Below are 14,011 nucleotides of genomic sequence, written 5' to 3' on the forward strand. Positions count from 1 at the left end.
GGGAAAACTGAACAGTTTTGTATAAAAGAATGTTAGAACATTTTCTCACACTATATACAAAAATAAATTCAAACTTAATGAAAGCCTCAAAGATAAGACCACCATAGAACCCCTACAAGAAAAAATAGGCAGAACACTCTGACATAAACTTTAGCAATATATTTGAATCTGTCTTCTAAACAAAGGAAATACAAGCAAAAATAAACAAACAGGGCCTAATTAAACTTAAAGGGTTTTGCATGGCAAAGGAAACCATGGACAAAATGAAAAGACAACCTACTGAATGTGAGAGAATATCTGCCAATGATATGGCTGAAAAGAGGTTACTATAAATATAAATATATCATAGAACTCAATATTAAGAAAAACAAACAACTGGTTTAAAAAATGAGCAGAAGACCGAATAGACATTTTTCCAAAAAGACTTACAGATGGCCAATAAACACATGAAAAGATGCTCAATATTGCTAAGCATCTAGAGAAATGCATATCAAAACCACAGAAAGGTATCACTTCACACCCATCAGAATCGCTATCATCAAAAATTCCACAAATAACAAATGTTTGAAAGGATGTTGCAAAAAGGGAACCTGAATACACTGTTGGTAGGAATGAAAATTGGTTTAGCCACTAGAGAAATCATTATGGAGGTTCTTCAAAATCTAAAAGAGAATCACCTAATGATTCAGCAACCCCACTCCTGGTTATATATTCAAAGGAAATGAAAACAGTAATTCAAAAAGATGCATGTACCTCAGTGTTCCTAGCAGCATTATTTACAATTGCCAAGATATGGGAGAAACCTAAGTGTTCATCAACAGATAAGTGGATAAGAAGATATCATATATATTTAATGGAATGCTGCTGCTGCTGCTGCTGCTCAGTCGCTTCAGTTGTGTCTGACTCTGTGCGACCCCAGAGAGGGCAGCCCACCAGGCCCACCCCGTCCCTGGGATTCTCCAGGCAAGAACACTGGAGAGGGTTGCCATTTCCTTCTCCAATGCATGAAAGTGAAAAGTGAAAGTGAAGTCGCTCAGTCGTGTTTGACTCTTAGTGACCCCATGGACTGCAGCCCACCAGGCTCCTCCATCCATGGGATTTTCCAGGCAAGAGTACTGGAGTGGGGTGCCATTGCCTTCTCTGTAATGGAATGCTATTTGACCATAAAAATGAGAGAAATTTTGCCATTTGCAATAGTGTAGATGGACCTAGAGAGTATTGTTCTTTATGAAATATCAGAGAAAGACAAATATTGCATGGTATCACTTATATATGGAATATAAAAAATAAAATGAATGAATATAACCAAATGTCACAGACTCACACATATAGAGAACAAACTAGTTACCCATGGGGGAAAGGGAAGGGGGGAGATAGACGAAAGGGATTAAGAAATACAGACTATTGTGTGTAGAATAAATAAGGAGGAAGGGTTTATTGTGTAACACAGGGATTTTAGCCATTATTTTGTAGTCACTTTAAATGGTGTATAATCTATGAACATATTGAATTATTATTATGTACACCTGAAACTAATACTGTAAATCAAGTATAATCCAGTAAAAGAAAAAACAGTGCATTTAAGGGGTGTGAGGATATATATGTATGTGTATGTGTGTATGAGAGAGAGAGAGGGAATTGTGAATCCAGTAAAGCTAGCCTATAATGCAACCTGAGGACCTGTCACCAATTGCATTATAGAAGTATTTTCAGCCAAAAGATTTGCCCCCTTTTTGGAGACTTCTGCAAGAATACAACAACAGAAGCTTTGGAAATGTCTTTCTTGAATGGAGAATTTAATCAAGAGCCATGTATAACGATGTATAATGGAAATGTTAACTTGGGTTTCAAAGACTGATTTGTTAGGTTAATAATATTCAAAAGGATCTCACATAACTAAATGGAGATATGAGCCTTCTCAACAGTCTCTGACATTAGGTGTGATCAGTTTCAGTGGCAGAGATGACCCCTGCCCTTGGAAAATGCAGTATAACTCATTTGCATGAACAGATGCTGACAGTCTTTAAAATGACACATGCATCTACTATACATACAATATCTCCTGGTGGTCCTCTGGGTCCCACAGAGCCTGCAGGTCCTTGCTGACCCTAAAATAGAAGGAGATATATACTTCACTTGTGCTAAAAATATAGTCTGTACCTGAATATATGTAAAACATGGTGTGACCTTCATCTATAGAAAAGTATCCAGGCTCCTCTGTGTAACACTGAAATGTGCTTTGGGCTTACAGTTTCAAGACGTTTTTATTTAAATGAGTCTGTTCTCATGCAGGTTTGATGCGTGGGTTGGGAAGACTCCCCTGGAGGAGGAAATGGCAATCCTTTCCAGTATTCTTGCCTGGAAAATCCCATGGACAGAGGAGCCTGGTGGGCTACAGCCAATGGGGTCTCAAAGAGTCGGACACGGCTTAGTGGCTGAGCACACATGCATGTTCTCACCAGCAGATGAGTCTGGATAACCTGCTGTACACATGGGTAGGGGCACATTACATGAATCCTCCTAGTGCCTCCTAGCAGTGGGTCTCCTTTGGGACAGTCCTACAGCATCCTGTGTGGGAAACTCAAGTGCCTGTGGGCTGCAGAATTTGGGCTTGGGAAATGAAATCCTGTTCTCTTTAAGGAAACAGGGTCATAGATGTGGCTCATATGTTTTACTTTTAAAGCTTTCAGAGATGCTATTGTGAATATGGTCTGAAAAGTGCTTAAATATCCTATTGTGATCCAAAAGACAGAGGCACCGTATGTGTAATAAATGCAGCCAATATGGGAGAGTGTCTGTGGGAGAAATCACTATGAAAACATGATAAAGTCCACGACAACATTTGTGATGAAAATGAGTGGTACATCAGAGCTCCTTGTTTTACACAGAAATGGCTATACCTTCAAAACAACTTCCACATTTACCTGAGTTATTTCTTATGTACCTTTAGTCCTGGGCTTCCAATTACACCAGGTGGACCAGGATCTCCAGGCTCGCCCTAAACACATGGGTGGGATAGAAATGGTTACTTTAATTTTCACAATCTCATTGTGTTGGAGATGCAAGAGAAGGCTGTCAGGGGATTACCTTTATTCCTTGTGATCCTGTTATTCCAGGCTCTCCCTGTAAATAAAATAATCACCATGCATGTGTTTACATTCAGATGGAGGACAGCATCTCTAATGCTGCAATTCATTTACACTTTCAGTAGCTGACATGTGATAAAAGAGGAAATTATGGAAGACATGATGAAGTCAAGAAGGGTTCATCCTAAAATATGACTTAAAATAATAATTGCTAATAAACCATTTCTTATTTTCCTTTCTTCTCTATAACAGTTTTTCCCCAATGTCACTTTTGACACTGTAATCATCATGGTCCATTAGCAATTACTGTGTCCTCTACTCAACTGACATTGTTATTAGCTGGTTTGTCACCAGCTAATCCTACAGCTCAGAGAAACAAAACTGCAGATAAGGGCAAAAAAGAAAGAGTAAAATTTAAGTTGATATGTCATGGAGGTTCTGCTTTTAGGTACATGTATTTAATGAAACAAAAATCACACAAAAATTAAGAGTACACAAAAGAGTACAAAGTTGGCCACAAAGAGTTCACTTTAATTAAATTATCTTCCATGACTTAATCACTGATCCTTTTATTTATGTTTTTTTGGCTGTTCCGCAGGATCTTAATTCCCAGAGTAGAGATCAAACTTATACCCCCTGCACTGGAAGCTTGGAGTCTTAACCACTGGACCACCGGAGAGGACCTATCATTGATCCTTTTGATAAAACCATCCTGTTTGGTAAATCCAATTTATATCAACAAAAATTTTGGAAAAACTATCTTATACAATAATTTTGTACCTGAAATATCCTTGGTGTATATCTTTCATTACATTCATGTCCAATCACAAATAGTAATGTGTTACAGAAAATAAACACTACTTGTAACAAGGTTTAAAATTTCATGCTTATCAAAATAAAAGAGTCAAAATTCACAGAGGAAAAAGCAGAATGCTCAGGGAGTTTATCTTATCAAATCTATTAGGCTCTAAAGTAAACATGATAGAAATCGGAGAGGAGGAAATCAATGAAACAGAAAACCCAAGATAGTGATAAAACATCTACTTACTCTATCTCCCTTTTCACCTTTTGTAAAGCGTTCCCCCTAGGAAAATGCATAGAAAAAAGAATCAAATATAAACTCTTTTAAAAACAATCTCTCCAAACCTGGATGTGAACAAATCCTGCAGGTCAAACTCAGTCCTCCACTGCAAACATGTAATGATCCAGAATGTCACATTGTCTACACGTGCAGCTTAGAAGACCAATATGCAACTGAATTAGAAAACCCTTTCATATTCCCAAATGAACAGTAACTTAATCATCTTAATGTTATTTTGAGAATCCTGAGTGGTTGACAAATTAGAATATGGTCCAAGGCCAAAGCTTCCTCTGGTGTGGTTCAAAGAGAAGATGGTCATACACACACACACATACACACACACACAAGCATCCAAACAGAGGCAGAATGAATGTGAAGGTGCTGGAGTGATCAGTGGAAGGACATTCATTTGAATTCTTCCAGTTACTTAAGTTGGTGCTTAAAAGATACAGCTAGAGTTCTAAATCAGTGTTTAAAATTACAAAGTCATTACTGTAAAAATACTTACTAATTTTCACTTTCCTTTTAATGAAAATGACGTGAAGGGGTTAATTACTGGGTGAATAACAGTACAAGTCTATGGAACTGATACTACTTCTTGCTGTTGGGTTTAGGCTTGAAGGCTCTGGTGGGAGTCAAAGCTTTGAAGGGATGTCTCTTACGACGCAACACTTTCCCCATGGTCACTGTGTTACGAACAACACAACCCTTCCTACACACACACACACACACACACACACACACACACACAGATGGGGAGGCTTCCCTGTATTAGCTTCTGTTCTTGAAGGTACATATTGTGACGTCATTTAACCTTCACTACACTGCTGTGAGGAAGATATTGTCCCAATACCAGAATGAGAAGAGATTCAGAAAGGTTCTGAGTAAACCTAAGTTATTAATGTTTCTCCTAAAGCAGCATTCACCCACTGTATGTTCCCTGTTCCCTTGTTTGTCTTGCCTACAAAATCTGTGAATGAAGAGATATAATTCACCTTGACTATCATAGCATCTCTGGGGTACACTTCTGCTGAAATGTATTAAATTAGGGAATTTAAAGTTTTACAGATAAAACAATAATTGCTGACATTTATTGAATTATTTCAATGTATTAAACCCTGTTTTAATCACATTATATACATTGATACAATTAACCTCTTGGGTCAACAGGGTAGTACATTCATTTACAGAGGGGGAACTGAGGCACAGGGAAGTTAATTCATTTCCCCAAGGTCACAAAATCAATAAGAAGGCACTGAGGATCTAAACCCAGGCAGCCTGGCTTCAAAATCAGACTTTGCTTACTCAGTCTGTTTGATATTATTTACAATTTAATTGTCTTATTATGTGAATTGAGTGAATGGATAATAAGATGGAAACCATACATTGTAAAATGTTTTATTTTGCATCTGAAAGTCAAGGGAAAGGCTGAGGACCGCTATGCTAGGCAGTGACGCTCTCAAAGGTGCTGGTAAGGATTTGACCTTCAGATCACCATAGGCGGTGAGTGGTTACTGAAAAAACTTCACACCTCATGACCCGGGGACTTCTGGGGGCCCTGTCTTCTCCCCCATGTCTCCAACCTCCCTGCAGTTACGTGGGGGCAAGCTGCTGACTCTGACTGTGAAACGTGTTCAGCAGGGCTGCAGAGCACGTGAAGGCTGAGGCGTGCGGAGACCACTCACCATGCTCCAGTCCTGCTGTCCTGGCAGTGGTGGCTGAGAAGTTTGTGCCTGTCAGAGGGCATAGCTCCCTGGTGCTTACCAGCCTGCTGACTGGTTACTGAGGGTCATGTGGAGCAGGATACCCACTCCTCCCAACCACACTGGCTGGGCAGTGTGAGTGAGAGAAAGCTTTTCTTGGGGGTAAAACCACAGAAATTTCAGGGTTAATTTGTTACTTAGCATAACCTACCTACTCTATCCAACATAATTAAATCTCTTACTGGATAATTCTATATATTAGATATATAGAGATCTTTATTTATATTCTTGTGTTTCAGTCTTAATTCTAAAAATTAACTCGATTTTTAAGATAGGAGATGAAGTTAATGAGATGTGAGCAACAGGCTGCGTTGCTTTTGTAACTGCTTGTTTCTATTACATTACTTATGTCACTGGTTATTTAGAACCTCTGCCAAGCTACAGTGACTAAAGTAACTTCTAGTTGGGGCAGAAAAAGCAAAACCAGGAGCCTGGTTGTCTAGAGAGCTGATATTTTGTTTTAATTCCAGTGGCTACTATCTGGGGCAAGTCATTTACATTTTGGAGCCTCTTTTTCCTTATCTATAAAATCCTGGGGTTCAGCTAGATGACATTTTCACTCCGATATCTAACCTAGTCATGTAGTAACTGTTCTGTAAAAGGGGACAAACTGCCATTTAAACTACTCAGGCTCAGAGTTCAGATCTGGATGAAGATTATTTTTCTGTTTGGACCTCCTGGTTATTATGTTATGTTCAGATTCTGTTCCAGAATAGAAAGGCTGAGACCATAGAGAGCTAGACTGCTTTACTAATGATGTGAAATTTGTGTTTTTTCCTTTGGGAAGCTGGGAGAAAGGTAAGCGAAGATGTATTAATATAAGGAAGGTGGGATAATTTGCAGATTTGACAAGGAGAAGAGCTGGGAGGGTAAGGTAGATGGGGAGAAAAGCAGTCTCAGTGGGTGGGCCTTGGTAACAGGACAGAAAGCTAGAGGAAAATCTTCAGGAACTGTGAAATCCTCCAGTTCTTGCTACTCATAGCACAGCCCAGGATGCACAGCAGGAGCATGGCCTGAGTGCGTTGAGAAATACACCTGCTCAGTCTGAAAGCAGCTCTTTTGCCCCTTTCCTGTTCCCCTCTGAACTTAAAAGAACCTAAATATAAAAATGAGATCACCAAGCAATTGAAACTAACTCCTGACTTTTGCTGTCCTGAATGCATGCCATGCCTTGCCTAAGCTATTGATTTTTTCCTAGATAAAAAGAATGAAGAGTTAAACCATTAAAAAATGACTAGCTCTCTCCCTCAATGGCCCCCTTAGTAATCCTACCGGAGATCATGCATCAAGATTACATTTGAAGACAGTCAGCCAATCTGCACTCAAAGGAAAGAAAAAAGATTCAGATTCCAACCTCTTGCCTCAATGACTCACTGAGATTCTTGCCATTCCCCCATCCTCCACCCCCATCATTTTTCCCTTTAAAAACTGTCCTGGCTGAAAAGAAACTTGGGAGTTGGTCTCAGGACATGAGTCCCCCTTCTCCTCAGGTTGCGACCTTTTCTGATTAAAGCACCTTTCTGCTGACACTTGCCTCTGCAACTGTTGACTTATGAGCAGTGAGCAGCTGAACTGAACTTGGGTTTGGTAATAAACCACTACCCAGACCTGCTAAACTAGGATTAGCATTTCAAAAGGATCTTCAGCAACTCAAGTTCACATTTAGTATGAGAGGCACTGCTCTAATCCACTCAAATTTCTCTGCTCTACAAGTCCCAGATATGCCAGTAGAATTATAGTAAATCTTAGGTCCTGGTTTGACAAGCAGCATGTGGAAATTAAGAGAAGGTGTCAGTGCTCCAGTGTGGAGGGGAGATGGGGTGGGGGGCAAGGGGCAGATAAGAGCTGATGAGAGGTGCCCATAAGTGCGGAGTTATAGGAGTCAGCTGGCAGGTGGAAGGCACAGCAGACCTTGGGCTGATTTGCGGGAGAGAGGAGATTTCCTAGAGAGGCTTGGAAATCCTCAGGTGTGGAACCCCAGTAAGGATTGTTACTGGTTTGAACAGAAATCCAAAGGCAAGAGTGACCTCTGAAGGAGGAGAACTTCGGAGCACAAGGGGGACAGCATGAACTCTAAAGCTGTCAGAGAATGACTGTCATCGCCAAAGATGCTTCATTTTTAAAGCTGAAGCACAAGGAGAATTTGACTTTGTGATATTAAATACTCTTTATATTGTTCCCATTTGGCAGGCATGCAGGCCTTTTAGTGACCTCTTCATTTTTATCTCTGGCCAACCAATATTCTCTCTTCATCCCAGCAAGGGAAGAGGAAAAGTAAATTTATTCAAAGTGTTACATTTTTTTTTTTTTAACAAAGATGAAACATTTGTTAAGTCATTCTTGCTGATTCTTGAGGGCTGCTGTGGGTTTTTTTTTTTTTAAAGCAGAATTAAAAAAATTATTTTTGTAATTAGGATTCATGTCATCTCTTTAGGTAGTCCCATTTGAATATAAATGATACTGAAGGTACTTTTTTCTACCAAAAGAACTAAATTTTGGAAGAACGTGACCTCAGTAATATTTAAGAAGTCATTTTGATCTCATAAAAACCTAGAATAACTTCAGAGACTATGCTGACAGTAGTTGTTTGAACAAAGATAAACTTCTCTATTTTGGGGGGATAAATTAGCTCTTTTGATATACTGATTTTATTATTCATTTTAGCTATTATCTCAGAGAAGGCGATGGCATCCTATTTCAGTACTCTCGCCTGGAAAATCCCACGGATGGAGGAGCCTGGTAGGCTGCGGTCCGTGGGGTCGCAGAGGGTTGGACACGACTGAGCGACTTCACTTTCACTTTTCACTTTCATGCATTGGAGAAGGAAATGGCAACCCACTCCAATGTTCTTGCCTGGAGAATCCCAGGGACAGGGGAGCCTGGTGGGCTGCCATCTCTGGGGTCACACAGAGTCGGACACGACTGAAGTGACTTAGCAGCAGCAGCAGCAGCAGCAGCAGCAGCAGCAGCAGCAGCTATTGTCTTTAGCTATAGCAGGGTAGCTTAGTGATTTTTAAACCCTGGGTTCTGGAATCAGCCTACCTAGGAGTGATTCATGGTTTCAGTATTTCCTAGCTTAGGGACCTTAGGGAAGTTACTTAACCTTTCTGTGCCTTGGTTTCCTCATCTGAAGAATTTTTTTTTTCTTAAATTAACTAAGTGAGGTAATACTTGTAAAAACTTAGTACCTCATTTAGAGAACATGACCAAATATCTGATCTATTGTTCCTTATGCCAGGGACAACCAACGTACATGGAATTGGGGCTGATTAAGAAAAATATCTTAATTCTATCTTTTGGATATTCTCCTGCTGCTCTCAAAGCTAAAATACTTACAGAATCTCCCTTTTCACCTTTAGGGCCAATAGATCCTGGAAATCCTGGCGATCCAGTTTCACCCTTTCAAGAAAAGCAGAAGACAATTTTTGCATGAGGCTAGGTAAGTCCTTGGAGAAGGCAGTGTTCTTGCTTGGAGAATCCCAGGGACGGGATGGCCTGGTGGGCTGCCATCTATGGGGGGTCGCACAGAGTCGGACACGACTGAAGTGACTTAGCATCAGCAGCAGCAGATAAGTCCTGTTGTGACCCTCAGGGTGACAGCACAACCTGTACCCCTTGTAACAATGGAATTTATCTGTTTCCCCCAAGGGGCAGTGGGAAGCTCTGAATCCAATAGGTTATTTGCATAACAATGTGTTTATAAGCACTCCACAATGCCTTTAGGTCTTTTAGAAATCCACAATATTCATTATGATCTTTAAAATTAATGTGAGACAAAGCCAATTATTTTTCAAGCAAAGAACATTTAGAGAAAATAATTATAATTATGCTCTGCTGCACCAAAAGAAATAAAAGAATTTTTGTGGCCTTAAAGACATCACATTATTTAATTGACACAGTAATCCAAATTCATTTTATTTCAGATATTTCTTTCTTTTTTCAAGTAGGGGGAGATATAGGAAGAAAAAGATGTCTCTCCACTGTTTCCAGCACTCATTCACCACAGTTTGGCTGCAAAGAAGGCCTTCTTGATGTGGGGATAGCAGTGGCTTAGAAAAGTCTGAGTTTCTGATGAAAAATCCAGAAGAGGGATTTGTATGGGACATATAAGGAGTATTTGGAGAAAATAAAATTTTAGAAATAATATTGGTGGCAAGGAAGTGTACCACTAATTAATCGATAGAGATATCTCAGTGCTTCCGTTTACTGTTAGCCAACAACCCTGAATACCACACAGTTGTTAAGTGCAGCCACTAGAATGCATGTAGGGCTTTCCCGGGGCCTCTTGCCAATGCAGGAGACATGGGTTTGATTCCTTGGTTGGGAAGATTTCTTGGAGAAGGAAATGGCAACCCACTCCAGGATTCTTGCATGGGAAGTCCCACGAACAGAGGAGCCTGGCAGGCTGTAACCATGGGGTTGCAGAGTTGGACACAACTGAGTGACTGAACAACAACCAGAACTTATATAATGCTGGGTTGTTTTCCAACCCTAAGAGCATTTTTGCAAAACAATGTTCATCATGGCATTTCCAAGCATACAGCTTTTCTGCCCCACGTGTCTTTTTTATTTCAAAAAAAACAAAAATAGATAAAGTTGAATATGTCAAACCTCCATGGACAAGGCACCCAAGGAGGGAAAAAAAACCTTATGTCAAAGAGGAAATTTCATATTCCCTCTCTATTTCTGTGCCAGAGAGAGTCACTGTTATGAATTTAGTACTTACGTTTTCAGTCTATATTTTTGTACTTTTACTGCATATGTGGAACCATAAATAGTATGTTATTTTGGATATTTAAAACAAATTTTATAAAAGTCACTGGTTAATCTTGTATATGACAGTCTGTGACTTTCCCCCAACTCAATGTTGTTTTTAATATCCATCCTCTATTGATGGATATTAAACGTAGAGATCTAGTTTATTCACTGAACCTTTGGATAGTATTATAGCGTGTTAATGGATCAGGGGTCATCTAAGCCCCACTCATGGGTATTTGGGGCTTCCCATGGGGCTCAGTGGTAAAGAATACGCCTGCCAGTGCAGGAGATGCAAGAGGCATGGGTTTGATTCCTGGGTCGGGAAGATCCCCTGGAGAATGCCAGCCCATTCCAGTGTTTTTGCCTGGAAAATCCCATTGACAGAGAAGCCTGGTGGGCTACAGTTCATGGGGTTGTAAAAGAGGTGGGCACAACTGAGACACAGCACAAATGTGCATTTTGTTATCTTATAAACAGGGTTGCAATGAACATCTCTACACATGTCCCCTTGTGTGGATATGTTTATCTGTTTCTTTTCAAGCCTCAGATAGTCAGCCCTAAAGACACTGGTTTACTTTTATGTTTCTATCCTAATCAGTATCTTGTGATTTAGCTTAGAGGAAGAGGAAATCAGTCATTCGTAATGCATAGACAATGTCATGTTTTTTTTTTTTTTCTTTTTTAAGGAGCCTTCTAGATTTGTGGAATATATTTTGTAAATTTAATCTTCATTTATTAATACAAGTATTTTCCCTTATAGTGTACCATCTAAACATACAATGTAACATCAGTTTTATAGTTACCATATTGTAGGAGAATCCATTTTCCTACAGAGAGTAAGTTCTATCCATAATGAAAAGAGGAAGAAATTGGTGGAGACATTAAGGGACTGATTGCTGTTGGTTTGACAGACTAAACAATTGGCCTTGTACAAGTGGTAGACTGTATACAGTGTTGGCCTTCCTTTAACATCTGATAGATGTTGAAAGCCTCAGGCACTGGGGAAAAATATGCCCAGTAACTCAAGCCAGCTGCATAAAGTAAATGTAGAAATAAAGGAAAGGGTCTAGGAGTTACTATAAAAGTCACATCTGCTTGATATCAAAAGGTAAGGGGAGAGGAATATGCCTGAAGGAAGAGTAACCATATTCACAGCTGCTAAGTATTTAAACCAATGTATACAGGTCTCCACTGAAATACAGAGGAAGGACCAGGCAGAGGCTTTGGTCCACCTCTGTTTGGTATGGAAGTGTGTCTGGGCTTGGAGGAAGTCTTAGAGACTAGATCCTTGATACAAAAGTCTACAAACAAAAGCATTTCCCACCTGAATCTTAAACACATATGGAGTTGTTCTTCATATTAAAAATGAATGTTCAGTAATTTATCACTGTAATTATGGGTTGAAAGATCAGTGATGGATTCACTTAGCTTTGGGAAAGGCAGTCATTTAATTTGACACTCTGGATGTTATTTGAAAGGTCTGGTGGTGTTGAGCCTCCATTTTTTACCTCTGACAATTGCTCTAAAAGACACCACTAATTTCTCAGGGTTCCTTAGATATTCCACCTCCTGATTCTTCTGTCTCTATAAAGAAGCAGCTACCCCCAATCAACTTGCAGATACATCATCATCCCATCACTGCATCCTGTCTTTCTCAGGAAGCTACAGAGCAGGGGTCATCATTTCAGTCCTGGCAGGTGGCTTGCACGGATGCCTGGGTCTCTGTCACTATTTACCATTAAAAGCTGGTAGTATTTGTTGTTCTTTCTTCCTGTATCTTGAATCAGAATGAGGCTGCTAACCTAGGAGGGATTTGTGTGTCAATTCCATTGCTGTTTGTATTGACTCTGGTGTTTTACTAGAAGTGTGTGTCCATGCTAAGGCGTTTCAGTTGTGTCTGACTCTGTGTAACCCTATGGACTATAGCCTGCCAGGCTCCTCTGTCCACAGGATTATCCAGGGAAGAATACTGGCATGGATTGCCATGCCCTCGTCCAGACGATCTTCCCGACCCAGGGATGGAAGCCCTGTCTTTTACCTCTCCTGCATTGGCAGGTGGGTTCTTTACCACTTTGGGTTCCAAATGGTAGGCTGGCTTTGTGATTCTATTCTGCCAGCTGGTGCATTGAGAAGTGGAGTATGATAGAGCAAAAGTCATGTATATGTTGAAATTGTACTTCTGGCTCAATCCTACAACGTAAATTGAATCTCTTCTCCATCAAAATTATTGTGGGAGAAGCAAAGATGATCAAGACTGGGGGTTAAGTATGATAACTATGAATACCAAAAAGACATACATGATACTCCACGAGGAGAAAGAAAGTTTAGAATGGATGAACAGTGAGGAACGAAGTGTTAGTGAGGGCTTAATATATGTCAGGCAGTGTGCTTTGGGTAAGGTCATCTCATCTCATTTGATTTTAATCTTGCCATCAACTCTGTGTAGATATAATTTTGCCCATTTCACAAATGAGTAAATGGATGACCAGAGGATTGGAGTGTCTTTTCTGAGCTGTTAATGGCACAATCAGCTTTTGACCCCAGAGCCCAGGTTCCTTCCATCACTCAACGCTGGCTGCTGGGTAGAATCATCTGAAACTCTTTTAAATAAAGCAACATGGACCCCACTCCAGATCAACCAGAGACATGAGTTCTGCCCCACATCAGAGTCCTGGAGATGGGGCCCGAGACTGGTAATTTCTAAAAGCCCTCAGGGGACTCCAATGTACAGCCGAACCACCGGGGTCCACCGGGGGTGCAAGCAAAGGTCCAAGGGAGCAGGTTGAAGGGGCCTTAAATTCTCACTCCAGTGACCTCTGAACAGCATCATGAAGAATAGAAGTATAGACTCAGCCCAGGTACTGAGTGTGCACAGGTAGAGGTGATTCTGCTCCTCCAGCAAGAGTGGCACTTATGTTTTAGAATTCACCCTATGCATTTTTCACTGGGAGAGCCTTTTTCCTGTTAATTAAAATTCCTACAAATCACTTCACATGGGCATTTATATCAGGTACTGTATCCAGTTCTCTGTAGACTCCTCTGGGTTATTTCTTTGGGTGGGAAGAGGGAACAGTTATGCCACTGGCTTTTTCTAATTCCACTTAAGATTCTGAAGCAATTAGAAAAGATTTTGAGCCATAGAAAGTGTCCTTAGAGTTAGAAATACACCTGTTTTACAGAATCAAATTTCTCAACATTGAGGGCTTCAGAATTCCTAAGTAACATGTGTTTCCTAATGAACAGAGGAAAATGAGAGCCAGCTGCTTTGTTTCAAGGAATGAATCATAATTTAAATACTTTAAAAGTGCCACAGCTCTCTTTGC

At 40.2% G+C, this 14,011-nt stretch overlaps 1 protein-coding gene across 1 annotated transcript in view; it reads right to left on the reverse strand.

The window, feature by feature from the left end:
- Positions 1 to 14,011, reverse strand: part of COL19A1 (collagen type XIX alpha 1 chain) — a 431,222-nt gene that overhangs the window by 75,737 nt on the left and 341,474 nt on the right. The window contains exons 19-23 of the mRNA XM_068984053.1: positions 9,267 to 9,329; positions 4,135 to 4,170; positions 3,088 to 3,123; positions 2,945 to 2,998; positions 2,055 to 2,108 (exon numbers count right to left, since the gene is read on the reverse strand). Of these exons, the coding sequence (XP_068840154.1) occupies positions 2,055 to 2,108; positions 2,945 to 2,998; positions 3,088 to 3,123; positions 4,135 to 4,170; positions 9,267 to 9,329 (243 nt within the window). The remainder of the gene's footprint in view (positions 1 to 2,054; positions 2,109 to 2,944; positions 2,999 to 3,087; positions 3,124 to 4,134; positions 4,171 to 9,266; positions 9,330 to 14,011) is intronic.

This window comes from Capricornis sumatraensis, chromosome 11, assembly GCF_032405125.1.
Source record: "Capricornis sumatraensis isolate serow.1 chromosome 11, serow.2, whole genome shotgun sequence".
Classification (NCBI taxonomy): domain Eukaryota; kingdom Metazoa; phylum Chordata; class Mammalia; order Artiodactyla; family Bovidae; genus Capricornis; species Capricornis sumatraensis.